The following is a 27,846-nucleotide window of genomic DNA, read 5'->3' as shown; positions in this document are numbered from 1 at the left end:
AAGGACCTTAAGATCATCCAGTTCCAACACCCCCGCCATGGGCAGGGACACCTTACGCTAAATCATATCACCCAAGGCCTCGTCCAACCTGGTCTTGAACACTGCCAGGGATGGAGCATTCACAACCTCCCTGGGCAACCTATTCCAGTGCCTCACCACCCTAACAGGAAAGAATTTCCTCCTTATATCCAATCTAAACTTCCCCTGTTTAAGTTTTAACCCGTTACCCCTTGTCCTGTCACTACAGCCCCTAATGAAGAGTCCCTCTCCAGCATCCCTATAGGCCCCCTTCAGATACTGGAAAGCTGCTATGAGGTCTCCACGCAGCCTTCTCTTCTCCAGGCTGAACAGCCCCAACTTCCTCAGCCTGTCTTCATACAGGAGGTGCTCCAGTCCCCTGACCATCCTCGTGGCCTCCTCTGGACTTGTTCCAACAGTTCCATGTCCTTTTTATGTTGAGGACACCAGAACTGCACACAATACTCCAGGTGAGGTCTCACAAGAGCAGAGTAGAGGGGCAGGATCACCTCCTTCGACCTGCTGGTCACGCTCCTTTTGATGCAGCCCAGGATACGGTTGCTTTCTGGGCTGCAAGCGCACACTGAAGCCGGCTCATGTTCATTTTCTCATCAACCAACACCCCCAAGTCCTTCTCTGCACGGCTGCTCTGAATCTCTTCTCTGCCCAACCTGTAGCTGTGCCTGGGATTGCTCTGACCCAGCTGTAGGACCTTGCACTTGGCATGGTTAAACCTCATGAGGTTGGCATCAGCCCACCTCACAAGTGTGTCGAGGTCCCTCTGGATGGCATTCCTTCCCTCCAGCTTGTCAACCGAACCACACAGCTTGGTGTCATCGGCAAACTTGCTGAGGGCTCACTCAATCCCACTGTCCATGTCAGCGACAAACATGTTGAACAAGACCGGTCCCAACACCCATCCCTGAGGGACACCACTCGTTACTGGTCTCCAGCCAGACATTGAGCCATTGACCACAACTCTTTGTGTGCGGCCATCCAGCCAGTTCTTTATCCACCGAGTGGTCCACCCATCAAATTGATGTCTCTCCAATTTAGAGACAAGGATGTCATGTGGGACAGTGTCAAATGCTTTGCACAAGTCCAGGTAGATGACATCAACTGCTCTACCCCTGTCCATCAGGTTTCTCACATCATTGTAAGGAAATCACTTCTGAAAAAGTGATTTTGTCCATTTCTGTATCTGTAAGCTATCATTAGATATCTACCTGTTGATTCTCTTAGATACCAGTCATGAACTGGTATATACCAACGCATCCGTGTACCATCACAAATTCAGCAATACAAAAGGGCACAAAAGCGATAAACACCTCTTCGTGCAGAAATGGCAACGTGCTGGTACATTTGTGGGGAGAAGTATGGGAGACTTTTAAGGAAAAGCTATTTATAAACGCATTTTTGGATCAATGAAATGCTGCTTTATTTGGAAACTGCACTGCAAGTGATTTGCCATTCTTGTTAATAATGGGACACAATTAGCATCATCCCCTCGACCTGCTAAAAACCTGCAAACATCAAATACCAGGACTTATGAAAATGTCTTGCTTTAATTATGTATTTTGCCTTTTTCAAACCAGTCACGATTAAGCTCAAGAGACACTCAGCTGACACAGTGTAAGTGAAATCCCTGAGGGAAAGCCCTGTGCCGTCGGGCTGGCACCAGTCACTTGGCAGAGCATCACAGCTTCATCTTGGAAAATGCACATGGGTGTCTGTGGCATTTTCCTGGAGGAAATGGCATTTACAGTGTGCTTAATGAATATGCGAATATGTTAAATTTATGGGAAGAGATAGTCCTTATAACTGTTTATCGCAATGAAGAGCACAAAGTGCCTACTGATTTATTTTCACTTCACATAAGACATGGAAGCTTCTCGGAGGCTGTAGGTGTCCTAGTTACCACTGACAGTACAGGAAAATCATCACAGCAGCCATTTCAGCAAAACTCAAAATAGCAATAACGTCCGAAACTCTGCCTAGCCCCAAATCCCCCTTCAACACTGAAAAACACATCAACAGCCCTCAGTAAACGCTGCCCTGCACCCAGTCCCCACTTTGTCCAATGCAAATAAACACACAAGATACGTCTATTTTGTTGCACAGACCTTCCCAGCAGAGCAGCATTCCCTTTTACTCATGATCACAGCATTTAATTCAACATAACTTAAGCTCTTCTGGTTCCAGGTAAGTCATAAAGCTAAGCAGTCATCCACTTTTTATCAGCTTCTACATAGAATACAAGGTCCATTCGAATTACTAAAACCACAGTGACACTTTGTGCAAACCGTTGTTCAGATTTTACTCTCAAAATGTGGATTAGATATGGAGAATTTAAGAGAAAAAAACACTGAAATGTAAAAAAAACACATGCTGAAAGTTTAGGGATGTGTGTGGACATTTATATGTAAATAAAATGCAGTGATTCATGCAAGTCACAGTGGAGCTTTCTTACATTCTCACCTCTTTTCTCAAGTCAGAGCTGCCAGCTGGACTGTATCTGCCACAAGGCAAGTACATTCTCTCTCTAGGAGAGAGTGAGACCATTTCATATTACAGCCAGTATACCCTAAACTGGGAGCCCAGCCAAGAGAAGATCAAGAAAGCTGGGGACATACAAAACCTAAGAGACAGTGGGGAGAGCATTTTCAAGTGATGTTTTTGGCTTTCAGACAGTATTATTGACCATATGAATTTTTCTGAGGATCAACAATATTTCTTATGGAAAAGGTAAATCAACTTTAGGAAACAAAACGGTGGGGGGGGATATCTTCTGTTAATTTTTACCCGTCAATCTTATTGCTCATATTTCTGAAGGAAAATATTGCTTAAACAAGTAACTGGGTTACTTCATTCCCTGCTCTTTGTTTTGACTTTGCTGCCTCTTTGTTAAACCTGCTGAAGGCATTGCATGCCTGAAAGGCAATCTGCTTTTTCCAGCTGTTTCAGATGATCCAATAAAAGATATTACCTCCCCCTGCAAAACTTGCCTCTCATGGAATATTATTTCATTATAGCGCCCTGTGATCTAATCTGCTACAACTGTCACAAACTATATAAATAAGAAGTATCATGATTTCCTTTTTGAAATGAGCTCTGTCACTTTATCCCCATTCTGAGCAAAAAGAGCTTTAAATAAAGAAAAAGAGGAAGAACAAGAACACTCCTGAGCTGCAGAAATGTGGGTTATAATGTGAGTGAAACCAAATACAGGCTGCGCCCTCCCCATCAGCTGCTGCATTTCACACCAAAGCACCATTTATTGCCATCACAACACACTCTACCCCACGTACCACAATGGGCAAGGCTGCAATCCCATTCACAGTTTGGAAAGTCATTTCCAGCCTATAAATTCCCTGCTACAATTTGTCCTCACAGTGCTTTGGTTAATACTGAGATAACCGAGTCATTTGTCTCGTTAAGAAATGCCACATTTGGCACGTAGCAACTGCCATTTCCAATTTCACTCAAAATTCAAATGCACCAGCAATAATTTACCTTGCAGAGTCTTAAATTTTATAGAGTATTTAAGGCATTTCTGCCTCGACACCTTTGGAATTTCCAAGGCCTAAGAAATAGAAATTACTTGGGTTGCATTACAATTAATTAAATGACTGACACTCACAAAATGATGCTTTTATATTTAAAACTGGATTGAACTGGCAGTCTGACTCCATTCCTATTAGGAACTTCCCCCACATCTCTGTTCTGCACAGGGGTAACCACTCTTTTGAAGCATTGGACCATAAGGTTCATAGTCCTGTGCAGAGCTGTGATTAGCACATAGTTTCATGCATAGTTTAAGTTTGTATAGAATATCATATTATATCACAGAATTGTTTGGGTAGGATGGGAACTTAAAGCTCATCCAGCTCCAACCCCCTGCTATGGGCAGGGACACCTTCCACTAGAGCAGGTTGCTCCAACCCCATTCAACCTGGCCTTGAGCACTGCCAGGGATGGGGCAGCCACAACTGGAGCCATAAACATTTTAAACTAAACTTTTCTATTCTGTTTATAGCGGGTACAAAAAATATCTATTGTGACAAGCTGTGGAAGCCTGCTCTTGGCCCACTGTCATGACATGATTCTGATGTTTGGTTTGGTTTCTTTATCTGAAGGAAGAAATAACACTTTTGCAGCAGTCACATGCCCTTTTTTTTTTTGCCAAAGAAATCCAATTTCTACAGTTGACAACTATTTAGTTGGTGGGTGGCACATTTTTATTATCAGTATTTATGATTTAATGGGACAGGTCTCCAGGGGAGGACTGGGGCAGAGCTGTGGCTGCAAGACTGGCTATATTTCCTTATGGTGAAACCCAAATTCACCAGCTAGGTGGATCAGAGAGACAACACATATACAAAAGTCAAAGGACTGGATGAAGCAACAGAAAGGTGTGTGTGCCACATGAATGCAAAGCTCAGTTGCAAGGGGCTGTAGGGAATTATTGCTACAACTGGGGTGTAGGATCTGCTTTGCGTGGACAAGCCCAGCACTGATTTTAATGTATCTTGGAACAGAAAGAGATTTTGGAACAAAGAGTTGCTATTTCAAGGAAGCCTGGAGTTTGGAGTGAGGACAAGCAGCTGGCAAAAAGTGGGGTAAAAATGGAATGAAGGAGAGAAATAACACATAAAGGAAATAGGACATCCTATCAACACTAATATGACAGCAAGGAGCTAGAGAGTATTTTCTGTCGAAATACATGGAAAATGTCATTTGACCATGGTATTTGATCATGATGACATTTGCAACATTGTGGGAGTTTTAATTAACTCCCACACTTAACTGCTGAGCACTAAACAAATTCTGGGCCCCTCTTCCTTCTCAACCAAGCTCAGACAAGGCATCTGTAGAAATAAGCAGACAGGTAGGAGAGACCAAGGAATAAGGAGCAATGCAAGTCACCATCATATGTAGTCTTCTGACTAGCCCAGCAACCACCACTGCTGGTGGTCTTTATGGCAATAGATAGCTACAACTTAGATCTTACCACAGCTCAAATCAGTGATGGGACCTAAATACTTCTATATTTAAAATGAATGTTAGAAGTGGAGAAGGTGCAGAAAGCAAAGAGCCAGATAAATGCAAGATCTCAGAACTTGAACTTAGTACAACAGACCAACCAAATAGAAGGTTCAAAGTCGCCATGCTCAGCTTATGCAAGTATCTGCACACACTGAGGCAACAACCAAAATGCACATGCATTTTCCAGTCATGGTCTTTGCCTGGAAATGAAGGAGGAAAGAGAAAAGATGAAAACCAGGAAAACCCACTCAATTACGACATTATCGCAGATTTGAGCTTCATTTTCACAAACAGCCTGGAAAGAGAACGTAGACATCAACAGGTTGAAGCTGAAAAATCTCCAATCAATTTCAACCCCAAGTTTTGGGTTTTGTTTGTGTTAACTTCTGTATAGAAATTATTCTAAGAAATTCCAAAGCATCATGCGAGCGTTGGGAGTACATAAAGACAACTGCCCCTCTGAGCACAAAAGTTTGTAAATATCAATTCCTATGGAAGTTTTTTGTTCTTTTTTTGATGGTCCAAGTTTGAAATACATTTTCCTAATTAACGACAACAATTTCTCAATCTGTTAGAAAAGGATCCTCAAACAAAACCTTTCAAATCTACTTTTAAGATATTTTAACTAGTAATTGTTATTTAAACTGTGGTAGCTCATAATTCCACGTCTTCAGTGTGTCTGCTTTTTTCTTCTGAGCATAAGGGAGAAGTTTTAATGAACTGAGATCAAAACAAGGTGACGTTCAGTAGGAATTCTTCAGCAAAACTTGAGTGGCATCTAGGGGAGTCCACTACCGCCCCCAGGGAAGTGCTGGCATTTCAGTGTGGACTCTCTCATTTCTCTAGGAACTATTACACATCTGAGCTTGTTAAAGGTGCACAAAGGAACTGGAAAGTCCAGCCAGACTTTGTATATTCACTGCCTGAAGCAGCTGTGTGTACCTCTACAACCTACCACAAGAATGGGGCTTCCCTAAGCATCCCTAGCAAAGATTAACAGAAAAATGGTAAAACTCACACAACCCCAGAACAGCAAATCCAGCATATAAATAGCAATTACAAATCCAGAAATTACTCTGGCAGTCCAATCAAATACATGCTCCAGAGCTTTTCTTTATTGTGACTCTATTTTCAAAGTAGGGAGTAGCCTTTTGCCTTTTTTCACTGCACTCATTTAGAATCATAGAATCATTGGAAAGGATCTTAAGATAATCCAGTTCCACCCCCCCTGCCATGGGCAGGGACACCTCACACTAAACCATGTCACCCAAGGCTCTGTCCAGCCTGGCCTTGACTGCCAGGGATGGAGCATTCACAACTTCCTTGGGCAACCCATTCCAGTGCCTCACCACCCTTACAGTAAAGAACTTCTTCCTTATATCCCATCAGCTGCTACATGTTAATGTGCTCCACAGGTTTCATTCCCATAGCTCATAAGGGCGCTTAAAACATCTGAGGCACTGCAAGGAATCCTTCAACCTTGTATTTTTGGATCAGTTTTTAAGTACAGAAACATCCACATATCCTGTGCATATTATATCCAAGGATAAGTTACGTCATTCAGACATGTCATTTTCTATAATCATTGCATGAACAAAAAGAGCCTAGGATACACAAAAGGCGGACATTTACAAACAACAGAATGCATGAAGAAAGGTCTTTGGAGTAGAAGAAAAATTCCTTCCAGACAACTTTTTCACCTAAAAATCTTTTTTTTTTCCCATGCAAAACTCATTAACTATTCAAATCAGAGTTGTCTCAAGACATGCTGGGTTTGGTACTAAGCCAGTTGGAGGTCAACTAATGAAAAACATTGAGGTCTGGAGCCAAAAATTCAGGTCTGTTCACCTTCAGCATTAATGCTTTAATCAGAGGAAAAGGGCTTTCAGCATTGAGCCAGGAAACTAAATCTGCTCTCCTTCTTTTTCTCCATTCCCTTAATCCTGTCTGTTATTGAACTTGCTTGCAGTCATAAGTAGAATAATTAATGAACATTAATGGCAATGAAGAATAGAACTAGCACCCTTTATGGCACATTTTGGCTAACCATATTGTTAAAGCATTTTAAACCTCCCAGTAATGTAACCTCCCAGTAATGTAATAATATTACTCTTCTTACTAATGACAAATTTTATAGAAAGCAACAGAATTAAACCTTTCTAGCACTCATACGTTCCTCAGAATTGTAAGTAGGATTCACTGATAATATAAGAATTGGTACTCATAAGATCTAACAGAGGAAAATAACCTCTATTGAATCTCTGCCTTATGCTTCCAAAACCACACATTGATTTTGCTGGAACAAGCAACAGTACCACGTCATTAACACCTCCACACCCTGCCAGGAATCTCATGGAATAACTAAACACAACAAAATGCATGTTACTATGGAATGAAAAAGGCCCAAATCAAACAAAGCTTGAAGTAACAGCAGGAGACTTGACCAACTGTTCACCACTGATGACTAGATATTTTTAGAGAAACCCGGTAGCAGTTATAGTGATCCTGGGACAACCTTGTCATATCCTGCAGGCAAACTTTGTAGTCTTATTATTCCTTCTTGTCATCGGCTTCACACGCTCCTCCAGTCTGAATCAAAATATCTAAGGCTATTGTAGATACTGACTGAATAATCCACCACTTCAATATGTCTATACCTGTCCCTGGGGTAACTGAAAATGAAATACAACTTCTTTGCTAGCTCCTGACCTTGCTGATAAATCCCAGCTAAGCACAGCAATGTACAGCAAACCTTAGGATGCTTCAGGCACTCTCTAAACTAGGAGCTGCAAGGGTTTAACAAGATCACATAGATACTCCTGAACCATCTGACAAACCCTCCCAGCCCAGCAAGTTCAGGTCATTCTTCCTTCAGAGCCACTCAAAAGCTATGTTTATTTTCTTCTGGTGAGCATGCAAAAAATCCTTAGCCTCCAAAATCCAAAACAACTGCCTTAAAACTGCTTAAAAATAGAAATCTGGGGTGTGTATTCTTTTTCTGTCTCAGGTTTTAGTCCATAGGGAGATAAACAAGAGCCATGCTTTCACATATTTCTGGAAAAATTATTGTTTTTAACTGAAAAAAAAAGTTTTGTTTTATTTCCTGAAATTTCCTGCTCCAAATCTGGACCTTCCAAAAAAAGGACTATGACAATATCTGACAAAAATTCACATCATACCACATCGGATTCAAAATAAGGTAGTCAGTACCCAACTGACCTAATGAACCTGTATATTCTCATCTCTAAAAGGAAGAATTAAGCAAAAATAGATATATTTCCTGACAAGGCCTAGATTTTACTAGGGTCATGCACAGTGGTACCCCATGATCTGTCCTGAACCTAGCTGGAGAGTTCCAGCACACATCGACACATCCTGCTGCCATGACATTCAGTAACCTATAGGACAGGAGTCTTAGATTCAACCAGTGGTATTAAAATGCTCTTATGGCATCCCCACAATCAATACCATGCTGCTCAGAAGCGTGGTCAAGCCTTGCAAATGTCTCTAGAATCATACACACCTGCACAAGAGGAGGATGTCACTACAAGATCACAACTACTGTAGAGTGCAGAACAGCAGCAGTGTTTTAAACACAGCCCCACACCAATTTGTACCAGCAGCACACTTGCAACACAACAGCAATGTTTTATTGCCTTAAGGCAATGCAGTTCACCTTAACACCTCTAAGTGCTGTGTATTTATTTTCCACAAAAACATGCTGCACGGCCTCAGCAGTCTGTTAGCTCGGCATCATCAATATCACTTTCTGTCTCGCACCCTGATGTTTGTCTGGTGAATGAGACACATTGTCTTGATACACTGACATGGATTTTTTTACTGCTGTGAAGTGTTTGGACACAAGGCATGGCCCATGGCTTCTCTTTTTCCCCTCTGGAGGTGCCAGACGACATGTCAGCTTTAAAACTAAAGCAGTACTTGAGCCAGCAGCAAGGACAGGGGAAGCATAAGGCTGACGGATGACAACACTGATGACAAACTAGATAATAAGGGGGACAGCAAAAGTTTTTGAAAAACCCTTTTGTAAATACTAAGCCAACAATTTGTTCAAAGCTGAGGAAGAAATAGGTGAGCACAGAGATACGAGAGAAGCAGAATGAAACAAAGGTGTTCAGAGGGCAGGCGAGTAACAAGATCAGCTTATCAGCTAACCCATGGATCTCACAGGTCTAAGCAATGCACAAGCCATTACAGAGACTTCAATGATACTGCAGGGTTTAAAGTGGCCATCCACCAGCTCAGCTGCAATAACTGTCAAAGACACACTGACTTAGCTCTGAGCCAGAGGGTAACCCAACCTGCAGAACTTCACCTCTGCCATTACCACAGACTAGCCACTGAAAAGCCATTATACCCGGGGTGTCTTCATCCTGGCAGTCTAACTAAGCTGTGCCCTACAGCCATAGGTTTCACCTTTGTAGTATGATGAAACAATTGCATTAACAGTAAAAGCCACCACAATTCCACAACATTTTGTGGAATAGATGCTATTCCACAAAAACACTGACTTAAGCAGCAAAAGAATAGTGTCCTGGCTTTGGCTGGGACGGAGTTAATTTTCTTCCTAGTAGCTGATGCAGTGCTGTGTTTTGGCTTTAGTCTGAGAACAACACTGACAACACACCGATGTTTTAGTTCTTGCTCAGCAGCACTTACTGCAATAAAGGGCTTTTCAGTCTCTCATGCTCTGTCAGTGAGGAGCATGAGAAGCTGGGAGGGAGCACAGACAGGACACCTGACCCAAACTAGCTATAGGGGTATTCCATACCACAGCACATCATGTCCAGTATAGAAAATGGGGGGAGTTACCCAGAAGGCACCAATCGGTGCTCAGGCTGGGCTGGGTATCAGTTGGCGGGTAGTGAGCATTGTATTGGGCATCACTTGTCTCTCTTTGTTTTTATTCCTCCTTCTTATTTTTTCCTGTTATAATTGTTATCATTATTGTTATTGTTATTATTGTTTTATTTTATTTCAATTATTAAGCTGTTCTTATCTTAACCCCTGGGCTTTACCTTTTTTCTCATTCTCTTCCCCATCCCACTGGAGAAGCAGGGTGGGAAATGAGTGAGCAGCTCCGTGGTACTTAGTTGCTAGCTGGAGTTAAAACATGACAGCAACTACATTATCACAAACCCATTTTTTAGGGAGATCTATAATATCTATTCCACTATTCACAATAACTAGTACACATGGCAAAATACGGAAAAATAACATTAGGAAACTCTATATGGGAAAAATCACAACTAAATGTCAATTAACTAAACTACCTCTGACTTAGTGATGTATTGTAACTAGACCTTCTGTACAATGAATGAAGAGAAAAAGCCATGCTTAGGGCCTGGCTTGTCTCATAAACAGGTCAGAGGTCTACAAAAGGAGCCATGAGAAGTATTTCATGTGAAAGGATCTGCTACACTGGCATCAGAAGGTACATTACAGCAACACCAGTGCCTGTATGTCTGTTTTCTGTGGTGAACATGAAAACTTAGCACGATACAGTTATTAACACCAGCATAACACAGATGAGAAATGAAAGAGCTCAGATTTATATTGGGAATTTATCTAATGGAAGAGAATGTTATGCCTTTATTCAAATCTGCTTCTGAGGAGGACAGGTTCTGAGCCCTTCTAAGCTGAGACAGTACCACTTTGACTTCAGTAGAGCAAGAAATGTTCTGGATTACCATTTGGTTTGCAAAGGTCTCACAGCTACTGTTTCTGAGGTTTCTTCCTCTCTTATTTTTTTTGTCTTACTATTTTCATTATTCAAATCACTGCTTTAAAAAGCAATTAATTGCATTGCCTGAAAATCTACTAAGTATGTGCTCCTATGAAAAAAAATTACCTCTGGAGTGACTGCCTTTTACAGGAGACACCTCTTACAGCTTCTTCCATTGGCTACCTAAAATGATAAGCACTGGGATATGGGCAATAAAAGACTTTGTAATAACAGCAACTTGTCATCGGGAGCTGACCATCCTATTACCCCTATCTTTTCTCTTGACATGCAGTTGCTTTCCCAACCTACAAAACACAGACACTAAGGCCACGAGGTATTCTATAAAATTTTCGATACTTAAGACTTGGTGTCAGGGACTTGACCTGAAACACAACTCATAGAATTGGTTTGCCAGCAACGTGCATCCGCCCTCAAGACCTACAGTTAATGGCAGGAAATTGCTCCTTCACCACATCTCCCAGGTGCAGGCAGCAGAAGCTGAAAGGGAAAAATGACTCTAACCGGCTCTTCTCTTCATTGCACAGCATATCTGTGCTACTCCTGCATCCTTTCAATTTAGGCTTGTAATTGAGTTCTCTGAAATAAGCTGTTAACTCTCTTTGGTGTCAGGCATAAACTGTCAGGAATGGAAAAATGTGATACACAAGAGAATTTGAATAAATAGGATAAAGGCTGAGAGAACAGGTCTTGAGAGGAGCTCAAATAGCAGTATTTCACATAAAAACTCCTCCAGCCCAATATCCTGTGTGCAGAAGCAGCCATTAGAGCATGCTTAAGAAAGATAATAAGGACAGTGGCAAATATAATAATCCTTCCTCAAGCAGTCAGCAGATTAGAGACCATGAATTGTCACAGGGCTGAAGGGGCTGAGTGAGAACAGGGCTCTAGATGTGGCATAAAGGGTCGGGTAAACTGCCTGCTTCCTGACTGCACGTCTGAGCCAGGGAGAGATAGCCCTGTTTTACAAAACTCATACAACAAATGGCCTCTGTAATGTGACGATGTCTTGAACCTCATACAGTCCCATCTAGGCAAACCTGGCTCTCAATGGGAAATACAAATACTGAGTTGGGAGCATAACATTTAAATGCTAATAGAGAGCAATTCACACCACAGAGGCAATCAGAAAACTTCAAAGATGCAACTGCTTTTGGAAAACTCATTTAGGCAGTACTTCTCCACCCCATTTTTCCCAATAGCCTACTGTCCTTTCCCAGGTAGGAATGATGCTTACAACAAAAGAGCAATCATACTGGGGCAGTATGATTAGCCTCATAATCTGCCTTTGTCTGGCCAACATCCTATACTTAAAACATGAACAGAAAGTCAGGGTGATTATGAAGCATATGTGCATATGGCACTGTCCTCCCAACCTCTGCCTATTAAAGTTTCAGTGACTTCCACTGCCAAATATGCAGCCAGACCAAAAAGTTAACAGATATTCACGGACTTATTTTCCCTGAATTGGTCTAATCCCTTTTAGGGCAACAAACTCATCTGACTCAGTTCCACAAACACACAAGCTGATACAAATTAACATGGAAAACAATTCTCCATAAGAAAGGAACAAGACGGTGTTGTACATTTGTCGTCCTTACAAGGGAATGCTATGCTAAGCAAGGAGAAAGTCAGCTGCCAAAGAATAATGACAACTATCACTGGAGTATACAACTGTCACAGGGAGTAGCAAATCTCCACTCTTCTCTGTGGGGAATCCTGGCTTATACCCCTTGCCTGGAGGGCATTCAAAGAGCAAGGGAAGATCATGGAAGAACATGAAAGCAACCTGCAATCTCAGTGTTCCACAGGCGTTAATTAACCTGGCAGCTATCCCAACTGCTGGCATCAAAATCCCTTTATCTGGGAGCTGCACATTTCAGCCTTTCTGCAGACACTACTATGCACAGAGGCACTGCACTGCACAGGGCAGCAGGCTACATGGAAATAGGGAGAAGACGCAGAAATGGAGGAACACTGAAAATTATGGCATTGCAATCATAAGATCTGTTAGTAGTTGGAAATACATGTTATCTGAAGAAACATACATTTGAATAAAGCAGGGGTTGCGCCAAGAATGTAATAAAACAACTCTGGGAGAGCAAGCATGAGCGATCTCTAGTGAGAATACACCACAACTAAAGTACAATCGTGCTGAAGCCAGAAAGGGGTAACAGTTCAAGTAAAGGTATTTGTCTCTGAAAAGGAACTGGTTTTCTACATACCTGTCCAGTCTCCTACTACTTTAAGGTGGACCCCAAACGTTGCTTTGGTATCTGTAGGGCACTAAAAATATTAAATATATTAAGGATCACTTCTGAGTAACAATAAAATAACAAAACACATTCAAAGTACAGTTGTTAAGACAGAACCTGGTGTAAGTATGCCAGTCCTGAGCAGCCATACTGGTGCATGGCTGTATATATACACTTCAGAAAACAAGCATAGCATCAGTGTAGTTCATGAAGCGAAGCATGGATAGTCTCCACTCAAGTCTCGACCCTTTCTTCTGGTCTCAGAGGAGTTTAGGATGGGCTTATGATTCAGAGCAGTCACTTCACTGAGCATTACTCAGCAATGATACTGCGGATACAAGAGTACAGTAATACTCCCTCTACTATTGACACGTAATTCAAAATTAGGCCTCATCACTCTTAAATCAAGGTATTTAAGAGATTTCTGGTTCCTGAATGTCAGGGCACATGGTTTTGAGCCATCATTCTCTCATTCTGCACCTATGCCCTTCACTCAGGGCTACTTACTTGTGATTATCAACACAGGAATGATATTATTTACAATCTTATCCACACCACAGTATCTAAAAACCTCCAGTCAAGCCATATCAAAGGTCTAAGGAGTCCCACCAGTTCTGTTCCCTGTTAGCTATAGGAAGATTTCAAATGCACTGTCTGGACAGCTTCTGCAGGTACATCAAGTGATTTCACATATAAGCAGGTACATCAAGTGATTTCACATATAAACAGGACAAGCAACTATTCCTCAAGGGAAGATTTTTCACTTTCTTTTTATGAACCAACACCACTGTTTTCTTGTTGACAGAAAGTACTACTATTGAGTTTTGACACCTTTCTTAGAAACTGTATTGACTGATCCAAGGTCCATCATGAATCCAACACCCAACAGATGACACTCCTGCCTTTTTTGTTCTACTGATACAAATACGAATTCTCAGAAGAGGGCTTAAATTCAAGGAACTCACCTATATTAGAAATAAAAGGGGCCCACAAAGTGAATCCAAGCACCAAATAAGCAATCATCCATCAGTTCTTGGCTCTGTTCTGGACCATTGCCATTAGTATTCCCAACATAATCTGTTGTGGAATATGAAACCACTGGCCTCAGGGCTGAGGCTCAGTTCCTATCATTTCTTTACTTAGCAGCAAACACAGATAAAAGGTTATTATTCTCTACATCTTGGCCAACTTCAAATGGGGAATGCAATGTCCCAACAAGGTGCTCCATTTTCCTTAAAGGGAAGAGCATTCTTGTTAAGAGTACTGATTACTAGATAGACTCATAATTAATTCCTTGTCAAGTGTTCCTATAAAAATTTGGTACAAAAACTTTTCTCAGAATTATTTCACCCAGTCTTAGCCTTCAAATAAAATGGCATCAAGGGAGGGATGCAGGCAAACCTCACACAATGAAGCCATTATTTGTTGTGGCTTGTTGCAATGTCTTCCAATAAAGATATCAAGACAATTCTCCAGACAGAAGTATGTAACCAGCCTCTCAGTTAGAAACTTGCAGACTGGCTGCAAAAAGATCTGTTCTCCTGGGGCTTTCTCTAATAGCCTTTAGCTGAGTTCATCTTTCAAGCTGGGCTGTCCCAGGGCTCTCTGTTTTACAGGAGGTCGAGTGATTTTCTTAGTCCAATTACGCACAGTCCCAGTTCAGCATATCTTCTATAAAACTGTCTGTTTTATAACCCTCCTTCCATTAAAGTTAAAGGCAGAATACTCCTGGTCTCCAGCCAGAATAGGTTCAAATCTGTTATCTTTTACACTACCCTTGTGACTATCTCCTTTCTGCACGATCCTGGAAAAAAATCCAATAAAAGTAGATTTATTTATTTATTTCTAGACTTAGGAAGCCTATTTTGATACTTATAATTGGGTATGAGAGTTCTGGAAAAATCTTACTGCGCAGCTAAATCTTACCAGAAGAAATACACTCATCATCTATGCTACATGGAGTGAATTTCCTGTGTCTGAGAGGAAGAAAGACTGTAGATGGTCCAGCAAAGGGCCACCAAGATGATGAGAGGATTGGAGAACCTGACATGCAAAGAGAAGTCAATAAGGGAATGTGCTTGTGTAACTCACAGAAGAGAAGGCTCAAGGAAGATCATTGTTTTCTGATACCTAGAAAATAGCTATAGGAAAGATGAAGGTGCTCTCACCATCATCCATTGTGACAGGAGAAAAGACCAGGAGCATAAGTTGCTTCAGGGGAAATTCCATCTGGACATAAGAAAAATATTCCTCACTATGGAATAGGTAACCAGGTGGCTAATTCAGCTTCATAGGTCCCTACATAACCTAATCTAGAGCCCTTACACCAAAGGCTGAACCAGATGACCCCCAGAGGCCTCTTCTGATTTAAGACTTTCCTATGGACCTGTAATTTGAACTTTGAAAATTGTATGCATGTTTTTACTGCACAGAACACTTATTTTACCTCTTTCATCTCTGCAAACACAATTACAAGTCTCAAAATTGTGGGGTTTCGTTTTTTTTTCAGACTATTAGAGAAAATATTCCAGAAGCTGAAGAAAACATTCAAAGACAGTTTTACAGAAATTTAACTATGAAATTTCCCCATGTTACTGACAGACCATTGGGCACTTGAATGAAAATATCCTCTTATATATTTAACCTTCTTCATGAAATCACAGAATCATAGGACAGCTGAGACTAGAAAGCACCTCTGGAGACTGGCTACTTCAATTCTCCTGCTCAATCAGGGTCTGTTGTGCTTTGGATGTCTCCAAGGATGGAGAGTCCACAGACTCTCTGGGCACCCTCACAGAAGAAAGTGGGGTTTTTTCTATGTTCAGATGGAACCTCCTGTACTTCAGTTTGTGTTGTTTTGTCACTGGGCACCCCTGAGTCTGGCTCTGTTTCCTTCAGTCTTGCATCAGTTCCAGCTCTCTCAGCCTCTCTTCATATGAGATGCTCCAGTATCTTATTCATCTTCCTAGCCCTTTCTGCTCCAATACATCTAGATTTCTCTTGTACTGGGGAGCCCAGAAAGGGACACAGAGCTCCAGATATATCTCACCAGTTCTGAGATACTCCCTTGACTTGCTGGCAGTGCTCTGTCTATTACATCCCAGGAGGCTGTGGGCCTTTTTTGCTGCAAGGGCACATTGCTGGCTCAAGGTCAGCTTTGCGTCCACCAGGACAGCTGAGCAGCTTTCACCCAGTCAGTTCCCATCACTAGTACCTGGGGTTATTCCTTATCAGGTGCAGGTTTGGCAATTCCCTTTCACAACCTTTATGAAGTTACCATCAGCCCAGTTTTCAGCATCCCAAAGTCCCTCAAATGTCAGCACAACCACAACCTCATAGTGTAACATCCACTCTTCCACGTTCTGTATCATTTGCAAACCAGTGTCAATCCCTGCGGTACACCACTGCTGCCTGGCCGCCAGTTGGACTCTGCCACAGATCACAACCCTTTAAGCTCAGCAGTTTTCCATCTAACTCCCAGCATTCATCAACTCCACACTTCATCAATTTCTCTAGGAGGATTTTATGAGAAACAGTGTCAAAAATCTTGTGAATAATGATACTTTTGGCTGTTTTATGTATCTAAGTCTCTGATCACCTTATTTACTTTCAATTTGCCATATCTCATCTTTGAAACACTGCACAGCTAAGCGCTGCTTCAAGATCTGTATTACAGTCATCGCATACACACATTAAACTGACATCTACTTATGTTCTATGAATATGAGCACAAGCTGAAGCACCCTCTTAAATTGGAAATCAAGAGAATAAGCACATGAGCCTTGTTAAAATAGTTCTTAAAATGTCTTCTGGCAAATAGTGCTTGGGATTTTCCTCTGCTCCTTTTAATCTGGGAGCCCTAACAGACAATCCAGTGACTATCAACTCTACTGTGGTGGGAGCTGCAAGAAGCCCGGTACAATGACCAAGAGGAATTTGCAAAGATTAGCCAATATTGAAGAAAAAACAGCCTAAAACCCAAACAATTTCCTTTTCCCTAAATAAATGTCTTCCAAACAGGTAAATCACTAACTTGGATAGTCTGTAATGAGAGGAGACATTAGACATCGTTAAAGAAAAAGGTCACAACAGGTAAGTTTTTCAGTAGCTCATTCTGCATTTTGAGGAGTTAAATGAACCCCATCTGCCACACTCATTTGATTAAACTGCTATGGTACACAAACTAACTGTGGCAGATGTGCAATTATATGAAGCTATGTTAATCTCATTCTGACCTCAAGCTATCTATACCTTGAAAAAGTGAAAGCTTTTTCAGGTGGGAACGTCTATGTTAATCAGGTTATCCGCCTGTATTTGGCCATCCTCCAAAACCATCTGAAAACCAAAGGAATTCTATTAAGTTTAATAAAGCTGTGCAGATTTACACCTCTGGAGAAACCAAACTATGTTCTTAGCATTGGAAAGTTGGAAGATTTCCTCAGAGCTGTTAATCACATGTCAGCAAGTTCACAGTGCCTATTCTTACTTTATTTCTGTATGTATTTTCACATTCAAAGCAGCGACAATACTATTTTAAATGCAGATAAACTGATAGAATTCAGATTAGAATCATAGAATCATTAGGGTTGGAAAGGACCTTAAGATCATTCAGTACCAACCCCCCTGCCATGGGCAGGGACACCTCACACCCAAGGCTCTGTCCAGCCTGGCCTTGAACACCACCAGGGATGAAGCATTTAACACTTCCCTGGGCAACCCGTTCCAGTGCCTCACCACCCTCACAGTAAAGAACTTCTTCCTTATATCCAGTCTAAACTTCCTCTCTTTAAGCTTTAACCCGTTACCTATCACTAACACTGTCCTATCACTACAGTCCCTAATGAAGAGTCCCTCCCCAGCATCCTTATAGGCCCCCTTCAGATATATAGATTATTCTATATCCTGACAAAAAAAAACACCTTTCCATGTATTTTTTTCCCTTTTATTCCAAACTAACTTGAAATACAAATGCAAATTATCCCATAGGAAACTTGCAACAATCCCTGCAGAACTTTATGCTTATAAACCACAAAATTACCCTCAGCAGGAGCTGCAGCTTTACTATTGACCTCTACGTTAACATTAAATATAGGTTTTTCAAATAATCTTAATAAGTTAATTACTGTTTAATGCACGACTAGATTAATACATACTTGAAATGTATTTTATTTATCAGTTTTACAATGTGAACATGTTCTCAGCTGTCCTCTATGCTTTGCTTTTAGACAAAGCGAATGAACTGATTACTGCTGGATCATAGCTGTAACACTTTACACCCACTTTATATTGGTATAAAGATCAACTGGAGGCAATGAGCAATGGAGAAATCTGTGCATATGAGAGCATAACATACAGTAAATGAAAACTATGTTATTGGTGTCTATGTTTCCAGCTTAGAATACCCTGAATATTTAACATCTCTGGTACCTACTCCCAGCCAAGAATCCTTCCCAGAAAAGGAAACAGGGCAAACCTTACTGAAATAACTTTAATTGCATTACATACTATTGAAATATTGTATACCACTCTTTCTAGACCTGAAGGTGAAGGGAGTTGGGGTCAGTCAACAGCAAACTAGCAATAAAATAGTTAATTTCTGGAAGTTTCCAGTCTTCTGTACATCTCTACCATAAGAATTATGAAGACTTTTTAGAGACCTGTTAGGTTTTGATTACAGCACTGTCACAGAAGTGCTGAGGCGTTCACCAGTATAACACAGCAGAATATGTATTGTCTGGAAAAAGGAGATGAAAGGGATGCCCAAGTTATGTACCACCACATGGCTCTGCAAATACAGCTCCTTCCAAGTTCCTGTGGACATACTGCTCTCAAGCTGATGCACCACAATAAGCACCAACTGTGTCTGGTGCTGTAGTTGGGCACTGAATTGCATCCAAAGTTATAAAGATCTGTGCCAGAGTTGTAAAAACAAAGTGAAACCTCATCTTTGATTCTGGGAACTAAAAAGCTATTGCAGAGTGTTTAAATAAAGGGAAACTCCTTCAAACTAATCTTTTACTTTGGGGGAAAAAGCCTTGATATGATCCTAATATGGAACTGCAGATACCCTGGCAGGGATTCTAAACATTGCGGAGTCCCTGCCCTGTTTCCATGCCTCTGCCTGCCTGCCAGTGTGAACCAGCTGCACCACAAACCCCGTTTCATCAGCCCATCCTTGCTCCAGACTTGGATGAACCCTTACACAGATCAAGAAAAACACATTAAAGACTTAGCATGTTTGGGAAAGAGGCAGAATTAAGGGGGGAGAGGAGAACTAAAAACAACGTACTTTCCTTCCCATAAAGGGGAAAAAAAAGAAACAAGAAATTTTTTTCAGCCTTTTCAGCTAATAAAATGTGAACCTCTGGAGCTCAGTGAGCTGTAGCTTGTCTGTTTTCACATAGAACTGATATAAACATTCCTAAAATGATTCATCCTGCCACTAGGAAATGAAGAGGAGTGATGACAAACACAGTCATGCTTTATAAAGGTAGCCAAAAAAATAGTAGCTAGACTCCAGTCTGATTCATAGGAGGTGAACTCTGTCACACCGGGTTACCCTTGTTTTAAACTAATGAATCCCATAAGCAGCAGACTTCAGAGGGAAAAACAAAAGGTTTATCTGAGGAGTTACTCTTTTAAACCCATCTCTGCCCCAAAAGCTGGGAGATTCTCTAAAAGGACTCTATTTTTCTGTTTTGTGTTATTCTACAGATTGGATTTTGTCTAAAAGCTTTCCCTGTTAGAGACTTGGCCTTACAGCTCTCCTGATTTAACTGGCAGACATCATCAGACATCATAACATCTCTGAATGTGGGGAAATCCTAACCATGGAACATAATTTAAGTATCAAAGGGTGTCTGGATAATCAAGCTGAGACCATCATGCCTTGAATACCCGTTGCTTTAGCCTGAGCCCTCCCATTGCACATCTGACTCCTTCCAAGCAGCCCAGCTGCAGAAACACATCCTGAACACCTTTTGCTTTCAATTCCCTTGTAGTCCTTGCTGTAGAAACCCAAACACCTGCAGTCTAGATACTAGAAAAACCACACCAGAACACTGTGGGATGCTCAAGACGCACCACTGATCAGCTGCGGTGGCAAGAAGGATCATTCCGGTCATCTGGGGTCTAACTTCTTCTGTAACATAAACCACAAACCCACACCCACCAGCTCCTGTGAGCCTGTGGTTCAGCCTTCACTACTTCACTCCTTGCAGCCTCAGTTGTTAAATTACTCTCAGTGTTCAAAACAATCTTTTATTTGATGATGTCTCAATCCATGAGCATTTGTTCTTTGGTTTCACTCTTGTGCCACAAGAAAACATGAATCTTTACTGTAATAGATGCCTTAGGACTGTAAGAGACCAACAGTTGTAAAATACATAGTGTTGTATTAAAAAATACACACCGTTGAATAAATAATATGCAATTACTTCATTAATAATTTTCTAGTAAATCTGTAATAGCCCAACTGCTACTCTATTGCTGCTACAGATACTCTTCTACAGACTAGTCAGTATTTCTTTGCCTCTGCAGCTCAACTAAGGTAAAAAAGCTTGCTGACTACCCTTTCACCCCAGCACACACATTGCACTTCACAGGCTCATGGTGGAAGGAAGCCACAAGGGTCATCAAGTCCAACGCCCTGAAACAGTGAAAATGTTTCAATCCCAGCAATATTCAGCCCATATAGTTTCTGCGTTTCAAGTTGCTAGCTAGTGGAGAAAACAAGCCACAACCTTATGGGATGCTCAGGATACAAGGCTTTGTTCCTGAAGGAGCAGAAGGCAGCAGAGCAATGTCCCTGCACAAGGCTGCCTCTCCAAGTCCTCCAAGGATATAGAATCATAGAATCATAGAATAGTTAGGGTTGGAAAGGACCTTAAGATCATCTCGTTCCACCCCCCCTACCATGGGCAGGGACACCTCACACTAAACCATATCACCCAAGGCTCTGTCCAACCTGGCGTAAACACCGCCAGGGATGGAGCATTCACAACCTCCCTGGGCAACCTATTCCAGTGCCTCACCACCCTCACAGGAAAGAATTTCCTCCTTATATCCAATCTAAACTTCCCCTGTTTAAGTTTGAACCCGTTACCCCTTGTCCTGTCACTACAGTCCCTAATGAAGAGTCCCTCCCCAGCATCCCTATAGGCCCCCTTCAGATACTGGAAGGCTGCTATGAGGTCTCCACGCAGCCTTCTCTTCTCCAGGCTTAACAGCCCCAACTTCCTCAGCCTGTCTTCATACAGAGGTGCTCCAGTCCCCTGATCATCCTCGTGGCCTCCTCTGGACTTGTTCCAACAGTTCCACGTCCTTTTTATGTTGAGGACACCAGAACTGCACACAATACTCCAGGTGAGGTCTCACAAGAGCAGAGTAGAGGGGCAAGATCACCTCTTTCAACCTGCCGGTCACGCTCCTTTTGAGGCAGCCCGGGGCTTTCCAACAGATAAATTGCCAAGCCACACTGTGCTGAGCTGAAAAATGCATGAACAAGGAAACTAAGTGGCACAAAAGGCTCCATCATCACTGAGCAGAAACTATGGGCCACCTCCAGACTTGCGCAGACTGGCTCCCTGTGGTGTGAGGCACGTATGGAAAGAACCATCAAAGGATCAACAGGTTTTTTGGTTGGATCACCAACACCTTTAATAACACCGTGTTCCTCCAAACTACCTTGCCAGCACACACAGCATTTTGCCAGGGTAAAGCACAGATCCCAGCCAGTCAGCTGGTCTTAATTTTAGGACAGCAAGAGGCAGAGTGCTTCATTTCCTCTAATAGTTTGCCCACACATTTGAAAGTTGTGCTTGGCTTTTTCATTCTGTCATTCTCCTGCACTTCCTAGACTTTCCCCTAACCCGACCTAGCAGCTAACTGCCTCTGATGGGAGAAAGCACACTGCCAGAGTCAGTAGACGCTTGTTATATACTGTAAATTTACTTTCCTAATATCAGAAGAAAATAGTGCTCATGAGAGGGATCAGACACCTCCTGTTTAAAGTATCTGCTGAAGGAGGACTCAGGATTTAGTGAATTTGGGTGTAACTTCTATGTTCCCTTGGTCCAAGAGAGTCAGATTTGTACGTTTAACTGAAAGCAAAGGTTTACTTAGGGTTTTTATGCAGACTCCAAAACTATTAAGCCCAAAACCAAACAAGAAAGCCTAAGGAAGTACAAAAGGTATCTGAGATATTACTCTCTTCTATTCTTGCTTTACTTAAATTCTTTGTCAAACAGCTGCCAGATTGTCTATTTCTATGGAGAGCAGCCAAGCTCTAGTGATTTCTTTAGTTTGCCAGCAAGATACTCCCTATCTGCATTTCCCTAAACGCTCTGTAACTCGTCTCATAAAGGCAAGTTTCATCACCATTTGCACAAGATATCTAACAAATCTTATTAGAATGTCATTGTGTTAGATTTTGGGTTTAGTGTATTTATCTGTCAGTATGAACTTAGCTCCTGATGTCCTCACATACTTCTTACTCAGGCAAACTTCCAACAACTTTATAATTATAATTTTTTATGAAGAATTTCAGAATTTGGCCCTAGGTTTTTCCTGTTGTGGATTGTTTATTTCCCAAGTTTATTTTATAGTACAGGAGACGTGTTTCTCCATCATCTCCAGTTTTGCTCCTTGCATAGTACAAAAGTTCTTGCACAAAAGAAGGTTTGAGCTAAAGCTTAACTGCTAGACTGTTAATACCGCCACTGATTTTAAGTTAATTCCGGATTACCCAACGATAAAGACAACCTTGGATCTACAAAACACTGATTTTCTCTTAGAAAAGCAAATGCGTTACTTGTGACAGCTGTTTATACTCATGTATTATTTGCTGAGATCTTTCTGACAAGGCATCAAGCTCAAAAATGTGAATGCAGAGATCAAGGCCATCATATTGTAATCTCATTAGGACAAATCCAGATACCAGATGGACTTAAATAGAGGTGTGAAGGTAACAAGGAAAACTCAATCTATAAAAAAAATCAAACCAAAACAAATAAAAAACCTTAAATGGCAGAAAATCTATGAATAAGTAATAGCTCTGAGACTATTTATGTACAGTACTGTAATTAGTCATCTACACCCAGAAACCCCTTTCAGGTAATTCTTCTACCTACTCTGAGATGATTAATGGACTTTAAAGTTTCTCTGCCTAGGGTTCAGTAATTATTACTTTATAGGATTTTAATTTGGATATGAATCAGGCAAGGTATTCTTTCTCAGTAATATATTTGGGTTTTGTTTGTGGATCTGACTATCTGCATATACGAACTTGTCCTCTCCCCTCCTCAAAAGAGCTTTGACTTACTAAGAAATGCATACATAGTGGCCCCCTAACTTGCTACATACCGTAAATGACTTAGCACAGATTTGACCATCCGTGTATATAAGCAGAGCATTCAAGTCCCTCCAGGCTTTTTTCTTTTCTTACTCAGGCAGAACTGCATGTGGAATGAAAGAAAAGGAAGAAAGACATCGCTCTACAAATCCTCCTGATGTGATCTGCTTCAACTTAACGATCTGTGCAAAAAGACAGAACCAGCAAAAGGGCAGAACTTGTTGGAGCTTATATGACCAGACTCTTCCAGGTGCCACTTCAATGGGATTTATAAGCAGATTTGTTATGCAGCATTGAAACAGGGGAAGTCAGAGAACATTGTAACAAGGAGAAAATTTCTACCCATCTCAGGTAGTTATCTCTGCTTATCTACAACCAGAAACAGGATCTAGGCATTGAATGAAGAGCCAAAACTCTTTGGAGGATATGAAGAAGCAGCCATTCATGTCAGTATAAAGCAGATATTTCCTCAAGTCCTTGAGTCTGAAGGCTGTGGTCTTTGCTTTGGATTCTTTGGTTTGGTTTTATTTTTTGCTTTGTATGTGCTGCTTCCATGCCATCTGCCCCTATTAACTCTATCTTGTGAAGCCACCCATCAGTGGATACGCAGGTATGTCTTACACAGGAAAAGCTCAAGAGAAGTTTACGCAATTTACCTCTGTGTGAGTACCAACAAGAGCACCTTGGGATACATTTACTTGTTAATTTAAAAAAAAATAGTCACCAAAGGACAACTTTAGTGCTGAACCAGTGATAATCTGAAAAGACAACAAATATCAAGCTCGGGATATGTACCTCTTGGAATGACAGATGAGGTCCTGGTCTGCTTTCTACATATGAGTAAAGTATAAGGACATCTACCCAAAATACCTAAGGTTTCACTGTTCACAGGAGTAGAAGAGGTAGGACTCTTTCTACATAAACAGTCAACTTCTTACAGTGTAGGTCAACGTCTTCAAATTACACCTTTTATCGTAATAACAGGTAGCTTTTTAATTGTTTCCAAAAAGGGATTATGGGTGCTTAATTCAGAACCACAGGATGGGAGGAGGCATCCTACAAGTGGTGCCATGCCAGGAGGAATGATGGTGAAAGGAATGAAATCCCTACGTCAAGTCGGTCAGTAAAGGTTGACCTATACAAACTAGGCAATGGTTTTTCCCTGCCTAAGAGCCTCAGCTTAGTGGGCTAAGATTTATTGCACTGGAAGGCTGCTATAAGGCCCAGAGACCTGAAACAATAACTTATCACACACAAACAATTGTCAGAAATAAAAGAGGACAATCCTTTGAGACCCAGTAGTTTAGCTGAAAAAAACCCAAACTATTCCAAAGAGCAGCTCTATGCTGCTGCCATAAAACTTAATGAAGCCTTTCCATCAGTGATTCAACTTCAGCAAAGAGGATTCTGCAAACTAACTCATTCAATCACCATGGCACTTGCTAGGCTTTACTCCATAGCCACCACTGTAAAAAGCAGCAGTAAGAAAGATTCAGTTCACTACCGCATGAACCATCAGGACTAAGTTTTCTTTCTTCCTTAGAGGTGGTAATTCTCTTTTAGAGTTGGTACCCACTGAAAGAACAGTTTGCATTGTTCCATGCATGCACCAGAAGGAAGGATTTTAAACTTTAAGCTATTCAGACAGCAGTTCAGGTGAGTTCTGAATTCACACCACAATGGCAGAACAGTATCTCCTATCTTTGTGCAACACAGATTTCAGCTCCAAGGGGAGACAAGGGCATGACAGCAGCTAGTGACAACCAAAACTGTCACAAATTTGGTGTAAAACACATCATTTGATCCTGCATTTGTGGATACTTGTTGCAGAACACAAGTTTCACTAAACCTGGGATCCAAGCCATCCCCAAATTAAGACTTAGCCTCCTAGTTTTGTCCTTACTTCAAGGTCACAGTCTAAGTCTCATATGAAATTATGTAATTGTTTCCTACCTTCTTTTTCCATAAGCAAACTAACACTACTAAAACAACAAGGTAATCAAGTTTTATGAAGTGCTAGGAGTGGACACCAGGTTTTTGGTAGCCAAACTGTCTAAACTGCAGCTTGTGTGAGTTTGTGGCATGCATTGACTCTAGTAGATTCAGCAGAGACCACATGAAAGGGCCCAGCACTTAACAACTGCAAAACACAAGGCTATTTTCATGAGGCTTACTTCCAATCACTGCATACCAATGCAAGGCATCCCAAAAACACAGCAGAAAAAGTGACTTCCTTTGTAAGACACTAAAATATATTCTAAGTGGGAACTACCTCTGAAGTCATTCATTAGAAAAATAAACAGAAAGCATTCAGCTATAAACAGTCAGTACTATGGTTTCATGCTGCTGCAAGTAATCAGTAGTGTATTTAAGTGTCTGGAAGGAGAGGGAACCCAATACCAGGCAGAAAATATAAGATGGAGCTGGAAAGAAAACTAATGCTACCATAAAAAACAAGCCTTGGCCTCTACACAGGTTAAAAGGAAGAGAACCAGAATGAAGTAACGGGAAACAAATACTCCCCAAAATCTTTTGGTAAGAGATGGTGCTTTGTATACTAAGAGTAGAAGCAGAGTTTGGGTATTTGAACTGGGATGAAGGAACACCCTTATTACTAGAAATCCATAATACTGCTAACACTTGTTTTCTTTTCCAAGGGCTTTAAGGGTTGCTATAGACAGCGACATTTAAACTGTATTCCACAGCAGATGAGTTCCACACTTTCTTCCACAAAAGCGTAAAGAAATGTCAGTCTCAGGAAGCAGAGCACTAAGAGATTTCGGATGTTTCTTTGGATGGTCTGATCTCCAGCCCATACTGCGCACTTGGGTCTGAAAGACAAATCTCCATAATAGAGTTCATCAAGGGGAAACACACAAAAATAACTTGTCCCTTTACAAACCCTCAACTAAAATATTTAATCACAGAAAATACTTCTCACTACTACAGATCCAAGTATCTTGGAGCTAACTGTATTCTGCTCAGATTCAACTGTAAGATGCAATAGTGTCCTACCAAGTAAATCAGAAACAAAGGTGCATAGGACTGAGAATGTTACTAGCAGTTTTACACAGCATAGTAACAGTTGTGTAGAGAAACCAGTGAAAGAAACACAGTAAAAGATGTTAAGAAGAAAGTGCTTTGGTAAAGTAAAACCAAAGACAATGGAGCAATGAAGACGATATGAAATGACTGCCCATCACAAACTATCTAGCACTGGCCAGGAATCCCATTTGCAGGCATCCCAGACAGACGCTGGGTCATACCTCCCTTACCACTCCCAGCCTTCCCAATGGATAACAAAGTCAAGGAGCCACACTACTGAATGCAAAGTCACTTGGGAATAAAAAACAGTGGAAGCATGCTTCAAGAATTGAGTTGAAAAATGCCAGCTTCTATATTGATTGTGAGAGGATACTGGGATCTCCAAGTGCCTGAATTTCAGTGAGTACAAGTGACACTGCCAAAGGTAAAGGGAGGTGACTCTTCCCCTGTATTCAACACTTGTGAGGCCGCACTTGGAGACTGTCCAGTGCTGGGTTCCTCATTGCAAGAGAGAGATGGACATACTGGTGAGAGTCCAACCAAAGCCCATGAGGATGATTAAGTATCTGGAACATCTTCCCTATGAAGAAAGACCAAGACCTGGGACTGTTCAGCCTGGAGAAGAGAAGACTGAAGGGGACCTTATCAATGCATATAAATACCTGAAAGGAGGGTGCAAAGAGGATGGAGCCAGACTCTGTTCAGTGGCGCCCAGTGGCAGGACCAGAACCAATAGGCACAAGCTGAAACCCAAGAGTTTTCCTCTGAACATCAGGAGACACTTTCTTACAGTAAGGGTGACTGAGCACAGGTTGGCATGGTCTCCATCTTTGGAGATATTCAAAAGCCATATGGACATGGTCCCGGGTACCTAGGTTTAGGTGGCCCTGTTGGAACAGAGGGTTGGACATGATGATCTCCAGAGGTCCCTCTCTATCTCAACCATTTCATGATTCTGTAACATGAAGTCTTTGACAGCACAGCCAGGTCACAGGTTAGCAAAGAAACCAGACTGGCAGCTCTGAGTTCAGAGCAACATGGATATTGCTTCTCCAAATTCCCTGTGTGCATTTTGCACCAACGACTTTTGCTCATTCCTTCCCATCAGCAGGGAAAGAATGCTTTCAATAGACAGAAAGGAAAAGAAAATAAAGGACACTGCACACATTCCTGAGCAATGCCTACCTCTTTATGCTCACTTGGTTACGATTCAGAGTTCCCCCTGGCTCTAAGTGAAGCACATGGGAGCTTTGCCAGAATGCAATGGGAGTGGGCTCAGGCCCTTTACACAGCCTCTCAGTGCTTTCCTCCACCCTGGTGTTATGTAAGAAACTGAGCTAAACTAAATATTACACAACCTTGAAAAGGGA

At 41.5% G+C, this 27,846-nt stretch overlaps 1 protein-coding gene across 4 annotated transcripts in view; it reads right to left on the bottom strand.

The window, feature by feature from the left end:
• NOX4 (NADPH oxidase 4) overlaps positions 1-27,846 on the bottom strand; it is a 107,268-nt gene that overhangs the window by 46,702 nt on the left and 32,720 nt on the right. For all 4 annotated transcript variants that reach the window (XM_061457925.1, XM_061457927.1, XM_061457926.1 and 1 more), the window contains one exon: positions 13,051-13,111. In XM_061457925.1, the coding sequence (XP_061313909.1) occupies positions 13,051-13,111 (61 nt within the window). The remainder of the gene's footprint in view (positions 1-13,050; positions 13,112-27,846) is intronic.

This window comes from Pezoporus flaviventris, unplaced genomic scaffold, assembly GCF_033815535.1.
Source record: "Pezoporus flaviventris isolate CSIRO_AGI_PZ_B2104156 unplaced genomic scaffold, CSIRO_AGI_Pfla_v1 ptg000025l, whole genome shotgun sequence".
In the NCBI taxonomy this organism is placed as follows: Eukaryota; Metazoa; Chordata; class Aves; order Psittaciformes; family Psittacidae; genus Pezoporus; species Pezoporus flaviventris.
The sequence above is the reverse complement of the archived record's forward strand: the minus strand, read 5'-3'. Positions and strand labels throughout refer to the sequence as shown.